Genomic DNA, 18,354 nt, shown 5'->3' with positions numbered 1-18,354 from the left:
TATCCGTCGTCATCTCCTTCCCTGTCCTTCCCGGTCTTCATCCTGTTCCCAATACCGAATACCCATTCCCATTCCCATCCTTCCGGGCACATCCTTCCTGCCGTCTATACTATAATGTATTGAACGGAAAATATTCTGCTGTCTTTGAGCAATTGTTTGCATTTTGTGCATTCCCGGCAATCAGACGAGCAAACAGCCAAAGGATTTTGGGGGTAAAACGGTTATTAGGGAGGGCAAACAAATGTCTGGGGGGGGGGAATGCAACAGGGTCCTTTCAGGGGCATCCTTGGCCAGACTCTGGGGACTTAGGTCTGTAGTTTAAGTTGCTTTGGGGAACAAGGTGTTGTAGAAACTGTATGTCTATCAAAGCAGAACTCTGGCTTTTTTCAAGTCACTTCCAGGATAATAATAGCTCCATCCCCCGCCTCCTCCAGTGACTCTCAAACTGCCAACAATGCACTTGTCATCCTAGATCCGGCAAGCAGCTCAACGTCACTCAATAACATGTCATTTATCAGCCTGACAAAGAGTCTCAACTGCAATTGGGAGTCCTTGCCTCCTTCGTCCTCTCTGGGTTTCTGGCTCCCTGGCTCCCTGGCTCTTTCGCCGCATCATTCTTCATCCTTGGATACCCTTCCCCCCTGCCACCTGTTTTTTTTTTTTGTTTTTGTTTTAATTTTTAATGCCACACCGCCACCCGTCGTCCTAATGGCCTTATCAATTAATTTTACGATTTTAACTTCCCACACTCGCTGTTTCTGGGAGGCGTTTGTGATTTGCTGTCGTCCTGGGTCCTTAGCACAGTTTGGGGGGCATTGTGACGTCAGTTGGTCGTGTCAGTTTGCCGGGACTGGGACTGGGTGTCCTTGTTGACGGGACTATAAAAAGAAAACATCACTGCCGCGCCGCAAGTTTCTCCGGCGCGAAAGTGACATGAAGTTTCCCTTTCCTTTTGCTGGCAACTGCATGGCAACAAAATGTTTTGCTTTCATTTTCCCGGCTAAGAGGAAAATGCGGAAAATTGCATATAGTATTCCCCGGAAAGGATCAACTCTCGCTGCGAGGACCTCGCTTTTTATTTGATTTTAATTGAAAGAGTTGTTAACTTGTCGAGTTTTTCGTTCAGTGCATGGGTTGGAAGTTTGTTTATTATAATAGTTTTGTTGTTTACGAGACGCACGCACATTCTCATAATAGAATACTCCAGCTGCTACCCGCGCCAGGACCTGCCAGGACCTCCCGAATTTCTTGGCAGAGAAAACGATGAGACGGAAACTGTAACTGAAACTGAGTTGTGGATGGAGGCCATAAATAAGCGCTTACAGCGGCAGTCACAGTCACAGCCACAGCCCCCAAAATGTCTGCTCCTGTCTGGCCTATCTGCCTATATCCTTTTTGTCCTTTTCCCCTCGTTGCCCCTACGACACATCCTTCGAGTATATCTTGGCAGAGGTTGCGACGTGACAGTGTCCTCCGTGCGGCGGCAGCAGCGACATATGCAAAAGGCCGCATAAATCAAAAAGTATCCTCCGGCCCAGGACCTAGGACCTGGGACCCAGGATGCAGGATACAGGATGCTCGATGCTGGATGGTGGCAAATCAAAGCTACTGACACTGACTTACTGTCAGGATGGAGGCGGTTGTGGACCAGCCACCACTTGGCAGGCAACCGTTCCGGACAAGGTCAAAGGCTGCCATCCAAAACGGAAAGGGTGGACACGGAAACGGAAGTCAAGCGTCCCCGCTGAAGGTCACGGCAGACCGGAAGAAGCCGGGAACAGGTGCAGCGAATCCCCCTAATTCCCGGTTTCTGAACTTCCGCCGGAAACGCCTTGCCAAAGGGCGTAGCCAAGGTCCTTCCAGACTTTAGAATTCAGGTAAACTTTTAATAACTTGCAATGAGTTCAGGGCGATAGTTTGGGCTTCGGATGAAGTCTATTAGTGGGAGATGAGGAGGAGATTAAAGCCTGACTGGGGCTTGAGGATAAATATTTTCAATTTCCTGATATAATTCATGTCCTTGGCATTCCATGGTATTCTTATCGGGAAATTGCTTGACAAATCAATTTCAAGCAAAAAGCAGGCTATCTGTCTCCCTGCAGAGCCCTGTCATCTTGCCAGGAGATGATTCCCTCAACAGTTTCTGGGCCATTTAATGCAATTAGGCATTCTGCTGGATACATGTGCGTAGCGTGTCGCTGGAATCGAACCGAACACCACTGGCGACACCTGCCAATCACCTGTTCCAGCAGCCCGCAGGTAATTGTGGCTCTGAGTGACACTGCGGGGGTGTACGTTGAATTATTTCGGCCAACTACATGGCCGCGGAAAATGCAGTGTTTTCCCCTCCAGGCTTCAGGCCACTGGCCAGGAGCAGTTGCACTTCACTTTCAATTAAAATTCCCGCCCGGAAAAGTAGGCTACACCAAAAATGAATGTTATTTGCCAGAAAACGGACGAAAATGAAACAAAAGTTTTAAGTGACATTTGCCAGTTCGGTGGTCTACCTTCCCTACCCTTTCTTCAAGTTGCTATCTTTGGCAACTTTTTGGCAAAAGTTGCGGCCTTGGAAGTGGCAGAGTGAACCAACCGTCGCAACCGTCAGCCGGAAAATGCGCTCTTTTCCAGGGTATCCTTGCAGGATCGAAAATTTAGCATTGTGTTTTAATTAACTTTGCCAACTTGGGAGAGACTATGTGTGTGTCGGTGTGTGTTCTTGGCATCCTGTGCCAGGACTTTATGAGAAAAGCGCATTTGCCAAGTTCTATTTGAATCTTTTTGGCGAAGGATGCCAGGATTGAAATGGAAACCGAAGAGGAGAACTTTTCAGAGAGAGCTAATATTATCCTAGAAGTGTTTCAGACTCTGAACCAACAACCTCTGCCTCTGGGAATAGTTGCTGATATTATCCGGGAAATTTTTCCAGTTAGTAACTCTCACTAAGCAAACAATCCCTGTCTGTCTCTAAAATAGTTGCCAAAATTTAATTACATTTGTTTTCAATCAAAGCATGGTTATTGGAAAATTTGTGATTATATTTATGGGCCATGTGGGCCATGTGGACTATGTCGGGCATGTTAGCTTTGTTGGGCTTGTTGGCCATGTTATGATAGCTGGCCCATAATTTTCCAACTAGAACAACAACCGAAGGGGGTGGGGGGGGCCAGAGCAGCCCGACAACGAAGAGCGAAAATTAATTAGACAAATCCAGTAATGAATGTGGCAGTAAGCTGTTGCCTCTGCAAGTTGCAAGTTGGCCAAGTTTTTGGAACAAGAACAGCTCTAGGGACCGAAACTAATGTCAAATGTCATGGCAGGACTTTAAGTGAGGACGAATTATGAGTCTTGAATTGCCCAAAGATTAAGTTTAGGTCCTTAACCATTTTTTACATCCACTTGAAAGTCACTTTTTAGAAGCGCCCTGCCATTTCAAGTTTTTAACAAAATGCCATTCCTTGCCTTCACTTTCAGCTGTGCGGCATTCCTTAAATTAATGCCCGACTTGCGGAGAGCCAAGTCCTGGGAGCCAGCTTGAGTAATGAACTGTGCCGGGCGAGGAGTCCTTTCAGAGCCAACTAAACAAACCCCGAAAGACACTCGACAAACAATTAGCAGCCAAATGAATTGTAAAACTTGCCAGTGGAAGCACGAAGAAAAGGACACGCCAGGAGCCGGAGGAGGGCGCAGGACGAGAAAGCTTTTTCTGACACCCGAGGTAAGTGCCACATTTCTTTGTCTTTTTGGGGGTTTTTTGCATGCCGGAGAGTCCTTTTTGCCAGTTGTCTGGGATAGTTTAAGGATCTGTAATCTTAAGGACTCTAAAAGTGGCTAAACAAATCCACCTACGAGGACTTGAATGGAAAGAATATCTTTCAAATGGGAATCTAAATTATTTGTCACTTTGGTTGACAACTAGGACTAGAGTATAGCCCAAGGACAATAACTTTTAAGGATACACAGTACTAGGATGGACATAGTTTTCATAACCTTTTCCAAATGGGTACACCCTCGGAAGAATAGGATATCTTTGCCAAAAAGTTCAAAAGAACGTTGGACACAAAACGGTATGAATCCTTGGGCAAACAGCATCATGCAGGCGTAACAAGCCAGGATATTCAGCCAAGGATAAAGGATAAAGACATAGATTACGCACCAGCCGAAGGGAGACCAGAGACATGAGACACGAGACATGGATGGTAGAGAGAGAGAAATAGAGACATTTTGACCCAATTGCAGATAATATAGCCAAAGATTTAGAACAAGTTTAAGTGGAGGGTGTTATGGGTGGAGAAAGTGCTTTCTCCGAATCCCATAAACACCAGTGAGACAAAGTGAAAACAACTTGAGACGCCACGAGATTTGATTTTCCATATTGAAGGCTTTGACCCTGACCAGGACACAGGACAAAGGACCCACTATATTATATACACATGTATGACATGTTTCTGTTTTAATTTTCAGAGAGTGTTGGGTGCTAATGCCTCTGGCTAATTAACGCATAAATCAGGTCACCAAAGTTTAATTGCCAATTATATTTATTCGTGTTGACAGTTATCGCAATAATGGCCACCTTTTTTGACCAAATCCTGCTCATGTCCTGGCCAACATCCTACATATTTTCTGTAGCAGAAATTGCTTAAATTTCTCATCTTGATTCTTTCAGAATTCCTTGTTGTTTATTTTTCTCAACTAGCAGTTTTTTGTGACGAAATTATGGCAACGTTTTCGTTGTAATCCTTGCCGTTGAAAGTCCTTTTTCCTTGGGATTCCCAGGGATTTGCGAGAAATAGAGACACTTTCCACTGGCTTTCGGATTTAACTATTATTTTTATTGTAGCTGCCTCTGCATCTGCCTCTGGCTGTGGCTCTGTTGCTGTTGCTGTTGCCTGACTAACGACGTCTCAAGTGCTAACAAAGCTGTCTAGGACCTCCTCGCAGGACCTCCGGCAGAAGCCTTCATTGTCACTTTTTCCATTTCCCTTTAACGGGCACCCAAAGAAATAAATATTTAAAGTGAAATATAGGGGACTCCCCCACAAATGGAATATTAGAGACCCAAAGCCTTACCCAATGGCTAAACGATTCTGGAATTTTCTCTGAGTGTGTGTGGCATCCCGCCCCTGACCCGCTCCCCGACCTCGTCAAGCTGTTTACATTGTTTTGTTTTGCATTATCTGCAGGTTTCTGCCCAGATGCCTCCGAATGCACGACTCGAGCCCCATTATGCCCCACGCCCCACGCCTCCTGCCCCCCAAACCGCACAGCCTCTCGTGTGGTATGTGGCATCCTATTATTATTTTTGTGTTGCAAGTGTTTACAAAGCGAAAAAGTTTACCGGGCGAAATAAATTGGGGCTCGATAATAGAAACATTGAAAATGTATAGAAAACAGTGAGGGGGAGGTGGAGTAAAAACACGTGTCGAATCGCAAACTGTGAAAATTCAAAGCCCCTTGTCCCCCTCCAGAGGAGGATGAGAATCCTTGACAACTCGAAACACGGGACGCCTAGATAAAAAGAAAAGCGATGAAAAGTTTCCCAAGCCAAGCCAAGTCGCGCCGCTCCGAAAGTTTTCTTTACGCAATCATCATAAATTAACGACTTTCAACAAGTGGCAACTGTGTGGAAATGGTTGCAAAATATGAGTCCTGACAGAGGGGGGGGAGCTGCTTCAAAGAGGTGCAAACTTTTCCGATGCCTTTCATCCTTTTTTATTTTTTCTCAACACATCCTTTCGATGGGGCCCATTAATATCCCAATCGATTCAGTTATGGATTTGGAAGAATTTCGGCAAAGTCCTGCAAGTGCAGGAAGAATGCCAAGGATCTTGAAAGTAAAACTTATTAGGATTCAAACTTTTAAGGCTTTAAGTTGGAAATCTGTGTCCCCCGAGTCTGGCAAGTCTATTTTAAGGACAGCTCTCTGATTTCTGGCCGTGAGAAGGACAACCAAATTATGTTCATGCATATTTAAAATACTTAATGAATTTCATAAAACCCGACGTTGTCTGTTCGGAGCTGTGATGAGCGGCGGCATGGGGGCCCCCGAGGTGGCAGTCCTGGAACAAGGACACTCTTCCTCTGCGCCTGTTGCTGTACTGCTGCGGATGTATGTTAGTGGATGGTACAGATGGTGCAGAGCTGTTGGCATAATTGAGGAACCATGTACACTCCACTTTGTCGAGTGGAAGTAATTCGCGGGGAAAGTGCCACCCCCCAGCCGATCTGGAAACAATCCACGAAATGGTAGAAAATTAAAAGCGAGTGCAGGGGAATGCAGTCTAATTTGAAAGACGCCAAGGATTTTTACGGGGAAGCTTTCTCTTGGTGGATGGCCGCGCAATTAAAGCCTTCATCTTGTGAAGAGTGAAAACTAAAAACGTGACCCGCCTTTAAAATATTTAGCCCAGGAGAGCCCTCTGCCTGCCACAAAAACTACACAAAGCGTCAGAAACGTTTTGAAAAATAATGCAAAATAAAGGAATATCAGACGTTCCAGCGAGTCTGCCGTGGCATGGGAAAAATGCGACATTTAACCGTGAAAAACGACAACGAGCGGGGGGCTCGTTTCAACAATGAAAAGCGCAGAGTCAAGCCACATGGTTGGGAAAATTCCGGATTCCTGAGGCGATGGGATGAGCTGAGCTGAGCTTTCTATTCTCTAGACTATTGGGGGACGGACTGACTTCTCGAATAGGGAATGACTTGCTTCGCGGAAACTTCAATCAACTGGAGACTCCCCGGCCAAACTTTCCACTGACTGACTGACAATTGCTACCGATTGGGGAAACATTACTAAGGCATTTTTCTATTGGTTTTCCCAATGTAGTTTGTGGTGAGCAGCCAGCAAGGAGCCAGAAAGGCAAACCCTAAAAATGCAAACCAATCAGGCGCCAAAAAATTTCAAATGCCAGGCGGGAGCTCTTTCTAGAATCCCTCATAAAGTCAAGCAATTAATCCGCTTATTTTATGAAATGGGACGTCTGGCCTTTAGTTTTTATTCGTCCCAAGAGCACTGGCGGGATAAAAACGCGTCCTAAAACACGATCCACCAAAAATCGTAATAAATCGAAAGCTATGCAATCTAAACTGTCATTCCGGGGCCAGCCTTGGTGCGTTATTTTCTCCTTTTTTTTTGTTGAACAACTTTCCTGTGTCCTGTTGTCTTTTGGTGGCTGCCATAAAAATGTAAAACGAGGGAGCAACTGCCTCGCTGGCGGGCAATAAATCTAACGATAATTTGATACGCAGCGTTTTACGAGTCCCCTCCCCCTCCCCCTCTCCCGCCTTTCGGGTGTCCATGGGTTAATGCCCCGCTTACTGGGGCAGGCAGGCGAGGAGCTTGGAGACGAGAGAGCTCTAAGCTCGGAGCTCAAGCTAAGCCAATTAAATTAGACGGCAAACTGTTACTGTTAACTGTTGCATATCTTCAGGGGCTTCTCTAGGGAATCCCCAGCCAACATGGGTTAATCGTGGGGTAGCCTATAAGGGGGAGTGGTCAGCAGGGGAAAGGGTTGCATTTACGAGGCAATTCCTCGACTCGACTCTGAATGTCTGCTGGTTGTCGAGTGGAGTATTTTATGTGTGGCCCTTAAAGTCTGTAATTAATTTGGAGTGTGCTTTTAAAAATGATTGTAAAAACATAATTATAATTACAAATTAAAAGCAATAATTGTTTTCTACCAGGGTGGCATCTAAGGATGTTATATCCCCTCCCAAAGTGGGTCTAGTTGGTCTGAATACTTCTTTAAAGACTCTGAAATTTGAAGTACAATTATATGCCCACATCAGTATTAAATTAAGGACGAGATCTGCGGGGATTTCATCGGTCCTTGGTCCTTGGCCATTTTCCGATGATTTCATTTCGTTCCATTGCAGTTTCAATTATGCATGGGTTCTGCTCTCTCCGGCCGACAGGTGGCGCTCTCATGAATTTTTCATCAGTTTCCATGGGATCCAACCCTCCTCCCTCCTCGGCTTCTAATAGCCCAGAACACAATACCCTACATACGAACGGAACACGGATGATTGGTTCGGCATTATGCAGCTCTCGCATTTTAGCATTTTCGCATTTTGGCACTGAAGCCAATCAGTCAGTCAGGACGAAGGAAACTCGGGAAAGGACTAGAAACCCAGGGGGCCATATTCATTGCATCGTCAGATGACTGCAGCAAGATGCCAGGTCGGCAGGTGAAGGGGGTTGGGACTGATTGCCCCAACGACCTGACAATTGCAAGCGAAAATATGAAAAGCGGCAGCGATGCGGCACAAATATTAAGTATACGCCCCGGGGCACGTACACGGCAAGCTATTGTATCGTACGGAAAGTAAGATGACAAATCGGATAACTCATGTTCAATATTATTCAGAAGACCAGACGATCTCCATCCTAATAGTGGCTTTTGAGATGAAATTCCAAATATTTACAAGTACTACTCGCCCATGAAAATGATACCAAAACTATTCACACGATTATCAGCCATTTGCCAGCCATCCCGAACATGATGATAAAAATCCTCAAAACAGGGGAACAGGGTACAGGGGCCAAAAGGACAAAAGGCAAACAAAACTAAACAGAAACCAAATAAACCAATGGAAAAACAAAACGTACTCATGCTAAGGCTAAGGCTATGGCTATGGCTATGGCTATGGCAAGTGGAAAACAGACTCGAGGGCCTCATAAAAATGCCATATATGCGGGAGTGGAAATCTCTGTCTCTTTCAGGACATTGCCTCCTCCCCGCTCTAATATAGTCTCCTCCATCTCCAACCACTAACTGCAATAAGTTTTCTCGACCGAAGAAAATAGAAAGTAATGAAATGAAAGATTCATGTTAATGGCTTTCAGCGAGCTGAGGACTACAAGACACATACCATACTAGGTCTTAGCCAGCACCTCGGTTTAGTATGCAAAGTGCTTTGGCCGCAACCGGCTAGGGGAGGGGAGTGCAAGGTCGAGAGCAACAGACCATCGCTCAGATCTTTTGGATACTTGACACTTGGCCATAAATAATAAATTGGCCCAAGATTAGAGGCCCAGAGAATCGCTCACCTCTTCGGCTTCGGCAACGCCTTTTCCCTTTTTTTTTTTAGCGCACTTTTCGAAATCAAATCGCCAACGGACTCGCACTTTACACTCGCGTACTTGCACAACGGGGCGTATACGTGTTTTTCGTAGCTTTTTTCGCCTTGCCTGCCTTGCCACAAAATGCTGCGACCTGCGACCTGCCACAAGGCGACACAAAAGCAGACTGATTCCGAGACTCCGGGACTACGGTCTACGGACTACGGGACAAACATTCCGGCCCTGCCGCCAGATGCTGCACGAACGTCCAACGGCTTTACCCGATCGGGCCATCCAGCTTTCGGGCCAACAGCCGAACGTTAACAGTCGCGGCCGGTTAAGGAAAATTGCGATTTTCCAGAGTCAGAGTCAGAGCCAGAGGCCAGCCAAGAGCTGCCAAGCCGGCCCCGGCAATCCAATTAGACACCTAAAATTTTCCGCAATTAAAGGATTAAACCAACACCAATTGAAGCCATCGAGTGGCTTTATTGCGGGCCTCTCCAAGTTAGTTTGTTTATTCAAAAATATGACTTTAATGGCCGGGATTACAAGTGAGTTCTAGGGTTAGTTTGTTGATAGAACTTATATTTATTTCATTTTATATTTTATATAATTTTAAGAATTTTAGAATTTAATTAAAAACCAAACTATGATTCTTTTATTTTTAGTTCCTGCCGCAACCACAAAGGTTACTTTTTTGGAAATATTTTTCAAGGTAAGAACTGAAACAAGCTTACATATTAATTTAATGGAAAACCATCATGTTATTTTATTTGTTTAATTTTCAAAAAATTTTTGTTTACTCTTAGAGTGTCCACTGTATGCCGGCTTTGAACTTTGCGGCTTTTTTGTGACTTTTTTTTTTTTTGGCTTCAAGTCGACTCCTGAGAACCTGTCCTGTCTCTGCTGGAGTCCTGCTAATTAGTCCAGAGTCGTCCGTATTCGGTGGCACCTGCCTTCCTGCCATCCTGCCACTGGGGAGGCCTGACCACTTAACCACTTTTTGTCCCATTGCCGTAGCTCCTCCCGCTCTCCTTGTTGTCCTCTGCCCTGGCTGTCTGTGAGGCAATGTGTGGAAAATGTTATCAGTTGACACAAAGTCAACGTTCAGTGGCAGGTGAACTCAATTTGCACCTGCCGGTGCCTTTGCCTTTGCCAGGGGCTTGTGCTTGTGTATATATGGCTGCTTGTAGGTATTTGTGTGTATTTGAGTGCTGGCTCCTTGATTTGGAGTGTTGTTTATGCATGCAACAGGGCGTATGAGTGCTGTCTAATTGGCTCGAGGTGCTAGATCCATCAACTTGTTGAAAACATTTGCCAGAGCTAATAGAAAAAAGAGTTTCAATATATTATTTATATAGTTTGATAGAACTATAGCCTATATATGGACTATATTTCAGTCAAAGAATATATGATGTATATTTTAGAGACCTTAAAAGTAGCACGGTTATAATTTCTATTTATCTCCATCACCAGTTTTTAGTTTAATTTCTAGTTAGTTCTAGTTTATTAAATATTCCGGTGTGAAAGATATTTCTCATTTTGAAGACATACGATCCTTTTGGGTCATATGATTTAAAGAAACAGATCAGTATATTATCATAAGCTTTATCATTCAGTAAAGACCTCTTTCAAATAAATATTTCTGCAGTTACTCTCAAACTATTATAGGAAAAACTACTTATTCTATATTTTTTTAAAATTTTTATTTATAAATTTAGCAACACCCTTAAAATATAAATTAGTTTTTTTATTAATAATTATTTTGTTTAACTTTTTCAATCAAAACAATAACTTTAAATGCAAAACACTAGTGATATTTAAAACCATAGTCAGTTACTCCTACAGTTTTACATCCGTTCGTACAGTTTTGCATTCACTGCGGATATATCTAATTGAAATGCAATGGATTACTTGCTTTTGCTCGACTTGGCCTTTGCCTTTGTTTTTTTTTATATTTATTTTTTATTTGCGACACTTGAAGCTTGTTGCTGCTCTATTGCCAAAAACGATACCCATGGCTATCAGGGAACAGCAAAAAAATTTAATTGGCGACTACCCATAGACCCTGTTCCCTGCCACCTACCCCTGTGCCACTGTCCGAAATTCCCATCTCACTTTTTTCGAGTAACTTTCTTTCCGCAAAAAAAAGAGAAGACACCCACACTCCGGTCGGCATACAAATGAAGAGTAATGGTCGGATCCCCGACTGCTCACTGCTCACTGCTCACGCCCCTGGTGCTCCACACACAGTCTGCTCCATTAATTGAATTCACAGTGTGCGCTTATGCAAAGTCAGAGCCATAGCCATAGCCATAGCCATAGCCATAGCCAGAGCCAAGTTATAGCCCGAGCCAAGGCAAAAACAAAAGACATTTGCGGCATTTGATGTGAAAAATAAAAGCAATTAAAAATTATAAATAAATATTGTAATAATTGTCGTATAATCGCTGCCGAAAAAGGGCAAAGTAGAGGAGGTGATGGAAGAGGGCTCGAACAAAAAAACATAATTAAATAATTTCGGACGAGTCGGCTGGCTGGCTGGCTGGTGGCATTAAGTGTTATATAATATTGCCCGATTATGTGAGTTATTGTTTTCCACGGCCTTTAGCCGGCTGCATTTTTGTTGTCATTTTGTTTTGGCCGCTGGATCTTAATTGCACCTTTCTTTTGGCCCTCTTTCCTCTAGCCATTGCAACATTTTGGCCCAAAAACACAACGCTTTTGTCTAAAAGTGTGAACGTGGGAGAAATTTTTAGTTTTTGTCTTTTGTTTATCAAAAATTAACATTTTTTTTGTTATCTGCCTTACATTTACTCTAATTATTTAAATTGCTTAATTCTAAAGATAAAAAATCACATAACTTTTATAATTTTTGGACCTTAACAATTTTTCTTTCATCACACAGCCCTTTCATTGGAAATCCATTCAAAAATTATCCAAGTATCCAGCACGTGAAATTGTTCCTGCAAGCGTATTGGCCAAAATTATCGTCTGACAAATTAGCTGTCAAGTCCTGCAAAATGTCCTGGACAAGCGGCTTGAATATGGGTGGTGTGGGAGCACTGTTGCCGCAGGTGAAGCCGTGGCAGCGCTTCGACTGGAAGTCCTGCCTCAGGTCGAAGATCCTTCGCGACTGGGGCAGCCACTACTTGAGGCGGTCGCTCAACCAGACGGCCTTGAAGAGTATGCAGCGGGCGCTGGAGACCTGTAAGGTCCCGGATATACGGGGTCAGCTCGGCTCCTGCACGTTGACCCGACCCACGACTCCGAAGTCTATACGGAACTGCATGGATCCGGATCACCTAATCTGCTCCAGCGACTACAAGATTCTATACCAGCGGAGTCGTTGCCATCGCTCGATGGCCAACTCGAAAAGGGCCGTGGAGGATGCCCAGCTGGCCCAACGGACCATACCTATGGCAATGGGGCGGCACAATAGTGTACCGGGGACTGCGGATATTGTCCAGGAGAAATGCAACGCCCTGCTCGATGCGAATGCGTTCGAGAGGAGTCTGGTCACAGTGTATGATGAGGGGAGAGATTTCCACAGCAAAAATTCCGAGCGGCAGTTTCATAAAATCCAAGAGAAAGTAAGTTTATGTTTTATTTCTAATCTTACTTATTAATGCTATAATTTTTATTCAAGATCATGGGCATTTTTAATGACACCGTTGGAGATTCCCTGTCCCCGTTTTTCATTAAAAACATGGCCGCCATTGAGGGAGTAATCCGAGAGCGAGAAGAGGCGGCTGCCAACATTCCGCGTCCCCTTTGGAAGATCCGACGGGATCGGCCGGAGTGCGATGTCCAAAGTATCGAGGAAAAGAAGAGCATTCAGCTGACACCCATAGAACGAGCTCGGCGCAAGAACAGCGAACGCCTCTACACATATAACTATATGCGGAGGAACGCCGTTGATGTAGCCCTACTAAGGGAACTGCGAACCAACGAGAACTTTCTCAACCCGCTGATGGGCTCAAGCACTCCGCACCTCCGCCAACTAACTAGAGATCAGTTCGACATCATCGGCAGGTTTCTGGTAATTAAGAAATCGTCATCTGCTAATTAAGTAATCATAGTTAAGTAATCTTAATCTAGTAATTAGGTAATCTTAAGTCTGTACTATTACTACTAATACACTACTAGTTTTAATCAAGGTATTCTGGTCAAGAAAAAAAACCAAGACCCCTCAATATGATAAATGCTAAAAATGTTTTTAAGTATTTTAGTTAGGCATATTTTATTTTATTTTTTTACTCATGGAGGGATACAATTTTATAGATTTTGTATATTTCTAGATCAGTCCACTGATTTCTTATTAAAGAGACTAAGAGAGAGAAAGCCATCTTGGCCATATACGCCAAGGCCGTACATTTTCGGAATCAGCGTTCGAATATCCATCGAACTGCATACCACGATTTTCGATATCGAACAACATTTTCGAGCGATTTTTCGCAAAAATGGAAAGGCTATACATCACGATATTTTTCGATTTTCGCCGAAAATTTTTTGATCGATTTCGACAAAATTGGTATGCAATTCGATAGACTTTGGGACGCTGATTTCGAAAATGTCAAGCGTTAGATTCCTACAATCGAAGCGTTATCTTTTGCAAACCCCCGTTAAATAAAACACATCTTGAAAATTTTTATTTTAAAACATTTAAATTTGAACAGGTAATACTTTATACTACATACTAAAATACTAAGTACATAAATACTATAAACTACTACTCCTATTACCTTATCGGACTCGATGGTTTTGAGTGGCATTTGCAACGACAACGACGATGGCTAAGCTAAAGATCCTGGGTTATAGGTGATGATCCGCAACCGCTTCCCTTGAGAAGTAGGAATTATATTAGTACAAGAAAATATTATCCATGTTAGAGATATTTACTTAAACTTCAGTCTCTTCAGGAGTCACTTCAGTCTCATGCCGTCAAGAGCTCAGTCTAACAAGTCCTCTATAGGAAACGTTATCCTTATAATTCTCCAGAAAGATTGTGTTCGGTATCGGATGCTTCGCTTTTTATACCTCCATGCCCTGAGCTGTAAATATAAAAATAACTATTAGTACGTTTTAAGTTATAATGTTAGTGTAAGTTAATAATTTATTTATTCTAAGTAAGGTGTTCTATCTGGTCAATCATCCTTAAGTAACCTTATTTACTTTCTTAGAAAATGATGCACGCCCGCAATCCGCTGTACAACCGAACGTTTATTCGCAACAGCGGGGACATCGGTGAGCGATCCCAGAGACGTCGACGGGAGGCCCACCTGTTCCACCTGGAATACCAGACACGGCGCGACTGCTTCCGGATGCTGCGCCAGGTGAGAGCACTGCGCCGAGCGGGCAATGTGGACAAGATGTCGGATTATGTGGAGCACATCATGTCCAACAACATTGAACTGAAGACCCATCGCACCCTGCCCTGGAAGTGGGAGTTCCTGAACGAGGTCTACAACCTGATGGGCCTGGCCCATACCGATCGTTGCTCCGTTCCGGCCAATGTGGACTTTTTGCAGCCAAAAAATCGTTTTCTTCTGTTTCTAATACCGCCGGAGAAGAAGGTCAAGGAGATATCAGACCCATTTGGGGGCACGAACATGTATGTGGAGATGCATCAAGAGGAGGAGCGACACAACCGAATCAAGTAAGTGATCTGATCAGGTTTCTGGTCCTAAGTAGTAACCCCTTAAGTGATCTTGAGTAGCCAGAAACTGGAGCATCTGGAGAACCGGCTGCGTTACTCCCCCTACGCGATAGAGCGCTCCTATCTGCTGTTCGAGATGGCCAGGTGGCACTTCAGGGAGTCCCGCTTCGACAAGTGTCTGGTGGTGGCGCAACGCGCTTTCGAAGGTCTAATACTTTATAATAATGTTTCCTTATCAAAAATAATGCTAATCCCCCGCAGAGGCACGCACCTGCAAGAGCCTGATCTGGCGTTTCAATAGCATCTTCCTGGCCTGCCAAGTCCACGCCGTCCTCAGTCGCTACGAACGCCTCAAGGAGACACTGGCCAAGGCCGAAAAGCTGGCCTCTGCCCTGAGGGCACCCAAGCTGCATGCCTACCTCTCCATCTGCATCACCATCAACGACTACGACATGGCCCTGCGGAAGCTGCGGCAGTCGGACGTCTCCCTGCGTAAGAGCCGGAAGAAGAGTAACCACGAGTCCAGGACAGCCGTTTCGGCAGCCGTGTCAGTGAACGTCAGTTCCGAAAGTTTAGTCAGCTAATGGTTCTGGACTGCTTTCCATTGCTGTTCCTCCAACCAAAAAGTAATGGAAAGGAGTCAAGGACCTCAAGGATATTATTACCTTTTGACTTTGTAATTGAAGAAATTGTATTGGGCCTTGGGCCTAAAAGCTTAATTACAATTATCATTTTATTTCGCTTGAGTTTGGCTTTGAGGCGGTTTCAATAAATACAATAAATACGTATTAATTAACAAACATCAACGTTCAGCATTAACAAATCATTAACAATTACAAATTATGAATTATGAATTATGAATTAAAATAAATTAAGTCGAGGAATGATAATGGTGGTGATGATAATGTCAGTGGTGTCTGTGTTTAATGCCTTTTCTTTAGAGGACGCCTCTGAAGACGTTGGCGCCCGTGGCGGTACAATGACTTGGCTGCTTTAGACCTGGTTACTGCCGACTTGGCTGCCAACTTTGCATCTCGATTTTCCAGGTTTTCCAGGTTATATTGGTATTCATTGCCTTCCAGCGGTTGATCTGCTTCCACTACCAGTTTTTCGGCTTTTTTCTCGTCCAGATTTTGGACATTTTCTTCATCGTCTTCGTACTCCTCTTCCTCGTCATCCTCGGTATCTTCGTCAGTGCCTTCTTCCGCCGCCTCCTCTTCTTCGGCTCCCTCTTCCGTTTCCTGATCTTCTCCTGCTTCGGCATTTGGGGCTGACCCGGGCTTGATGACCTTTAGTTCATTACCAGCAGCAGCAGATGTCTCTTTCTCCGGCTCTCTCTTCTCCTCCAGCCCCGCCTTTGTTGGGGGTTCCTTCACCTGGCCTTTTTTCGCTCCACCATCGGCGTCATCATCGTCAACGTTTACCTCATTGTCGCTATCGTTTTCGAGCTCCACAGCCTCTGTTGTCGTCGATTCTTCCCCCACGTCTTCCTCATCCTCCTCGACCTCCTCCTCCTCCTCCTCGTCTTCTGTCTCCTCCTCTTCGCTTGACATTTTCACCTCTTCCTTCTCCTTCTCCCTCTCCGCTGGGGCCTCTTCCTGCTTCGATGAGACCTCCTGGTCTTTGTCATCAATAACGACATTGTTTGGTTTGTTGTTTGTTGTTTCCATTTTAGATGTTGTTGTTGTTGTTGTTGTGGGTGCTGTTGTTGCTTTGATTGTTGTTGTTGTTGCTGGCATTTCTTCAATGGCTTTTATTGAATTTGTAATTGTTTCAATTACCTGAGTTGGCCCCGGGCCACTCTCGCTGCCATTGTCATTGTCAGGTGTCGCCTCTACTTGCTCTTTCTCTTTCTCTACCTCCTTTTCCGTCTCTTTCTTGGCTTCTTCAGCTTCTGCCTCGTCTTCAAGCTCTTCATCGTTTTCTTCTGGCTCCTCAACCTGATCGCCAGCTATTAGCATTTCACTTTCGATTGGCAGTGGCTCTGGTTCCTCCTCCTCCTCCTCCGGCTCCTTCTCGGTCATTTTGGGGGGCTGATAAGCCAAAGACTCGTCTTCACTCGGAGTCTTCTCGGAGTCGTCCACCTGCGGCTGGTAGGCCAGCGAAGGATAGGCCACTGGCTGGTAGTCCTGGGCAGGCGCAGGCTTCGGCTTCTCCTTCTCCTCTGCTTGATCCTCTGCCAGGGGATACTCCTCCGGCTCATTCTCCAGCTCGGCATACTCGCCATACTCCTCGCCAGCATCGTCATCGTCGTTGCCCTGCTGTCCCGGTGGCAGCACTGGCTTCCCGTTCTTGTCCACATACTGGAGTCCGTCCAGACCCATGCGCATGCACTGGAAGTGCATCTCGAAGAGATCCGTGGTGGCCAGACGCACCACAAAGTCCATGCACATGCTGAGCCTGTTGTCGACCATCTGGACGTCGGTCATCTGGACGCACATGGCCATCGGCACGCCCATCATCACCGGGATGCAGAAGGGGGCCGGGTTGCGTACCGACAGGCCGAACTTTGAGGTGGCCTTCTCGTTCACGTACATCTCCAGTTGGGCCTCCTCCAAGTGCGGCACAAACGTCACATTCGCACAGACTGCACAGAGAAACAACAGATGGGATGTGTTAGTGTTGGGAATAAGACAATAAAGGCAACAATGAAACGATTCCATTCCATTCCATTATCCATTCCATTACACGCATTCGGGGAATGAAAGTGGCGGGTGGTGGCGGTCTATAAACTGCGGGATTTCTGCGGGAGGTGCTCCAAGAGCTCCAAGCGCCAACAATTTGTGGCATTTTGATTGGCAAATGCAGGCATGTCACGAAAAGAAATGGAAATGGAAACCGAGCTGGAGCTCTTGGTATTGTTGTCTCCGGCATGCGCCGCCAAGACTCTGAATACTCTTTTTTCTGGGGAGGCCTCAATACGAATTCTGCCAGGCAGCCAACCCGCACACCCCCTGCCCCAGCAGGCATCTGGCTAAAGAAAACCTGCAGCCTTAAGCCGCAGGCCACTGGCCACGATTCGGGCCAGGCTAAGTGATCGATGCGATCTCAATTCGGCCGAGTCCCCATATGGAGAGCCAGCTAGCCAGGGGGCTGGAGGCTCAATGCATGATCGGGTATTAAGGCCTAATGGCCCCAATCCCCCAGTACTCTACCGTACTCCCCTGGATCCTTTCTCACCTTTCTGATCGAAACGGTACTGGTCCACCTTGAGGCCCGCACAACAGCCGCAGACGGGTCCCCGGCACTCGCAGGGCTGCCCAAACGTCGACCAGATGGAGCCCTTGTCCGAGTACTTGACACTGGCCAGATTCCGGCCCCGGGACACACTGACGGTGGGCGGCAGGTAGGGCTGGTGGGACTTTAGTTCGTAGAAGATCAGGCCGTTGCTGTAGCTCCGCGAGCTCACCGACAGCGGGCCAGCCACGAAGGCCAGGACTAGGCCGCAGCTCAGCCAGGATATCATGATCCTGATCTTCTCACTTCAAGCTCACTCCAGATAACAAAAAAAAAAAAAAGGTAATCCACAAGCAAAAAAAAAAAAGATGACACTCGCGGGGGCTCTTCCAGATGAGATCTGTCTTCTGGTTTCGGTATGCGGTTATTGGTCGGCGGTATTTACGGTTAACGGTTT

General features: G+C 45.5%; 2 protein-coding genes across 2 annotated transcripts; one reads left to right on the top strand and one right to left on the bottom strand.

Annotated features, from left to right (window-relative positions):
* The first annotated feature begins 3,604 nt into the window (after positions 1-3,604).
* p-cup (presidents-cup) lies at positions 3,605-15,428 on the top strand. The gene is made up of 7 exons (XM_043212979.2): positions 3,605-3,715; positions 9,730-9,776; positions 11,970-12,654; positions 12,711-13,103; positions 14,245-14,720; positions 14,781-14,926; positions 14,982-15,428. The coding sequence occupies exons 1-7, from the start codon at positions 3,620-3,622 to the stop codon at positions 15,302-15,304; spliced, it is 2,166 nt and encodes a 721-aa protein (XP_043068914.2). The 5' UTR covers positions 3,605-3,619; the 3' UTR covers positions 15,305-15,428.
* Positions 15,429-15,636: 208 nt separating this feature from the next.
* LOC108131904 (myb-like protein X) lies at positions 15,637-18,273 on the bottom strand. The gene is made up of 2 exons (XM_017251015.3): positions 17,901-18,273; positions 15,637-17,307 (listed from the first exon to the last, which is right to left on the bottom strand). The coding sequence occupies exons 1-2, from the start codon at positions 18,184-18,186 to the stop codon at positions 15,644-15,646; spliced, it is 1,950 nt and encodes a 649-aa protein (XP_017106504.2). The 5' UTR covers positions 18,187-18,273; the 3' UTR covers positions 15,637-15,643.
* Between the last annotated feature and the right edge of the window lie 81 nt (positions 18,274-18,354).

The sequence above is a fragment of the Drosophila bipectinata genome, chromosome XR (genome assembly GCF_030179905.1).
Source record: "Drosophila bipectinata strain 14024-0381.07 chromosome XR, DbipHiC1v2, whole genome shotgun sequence".
Taxonomy (NCBI): Eukaryota; Metazoa; Arthropoda; class Insecta; order Diptera; family Drosophilidae; genus Drosophila; species Drosophila bipectinata.
The sequence above is the reverse complement of the archived record's forward strand: the minus strand, read 5'-3'. Positions and strand labels throughout refer to the sequence as shown.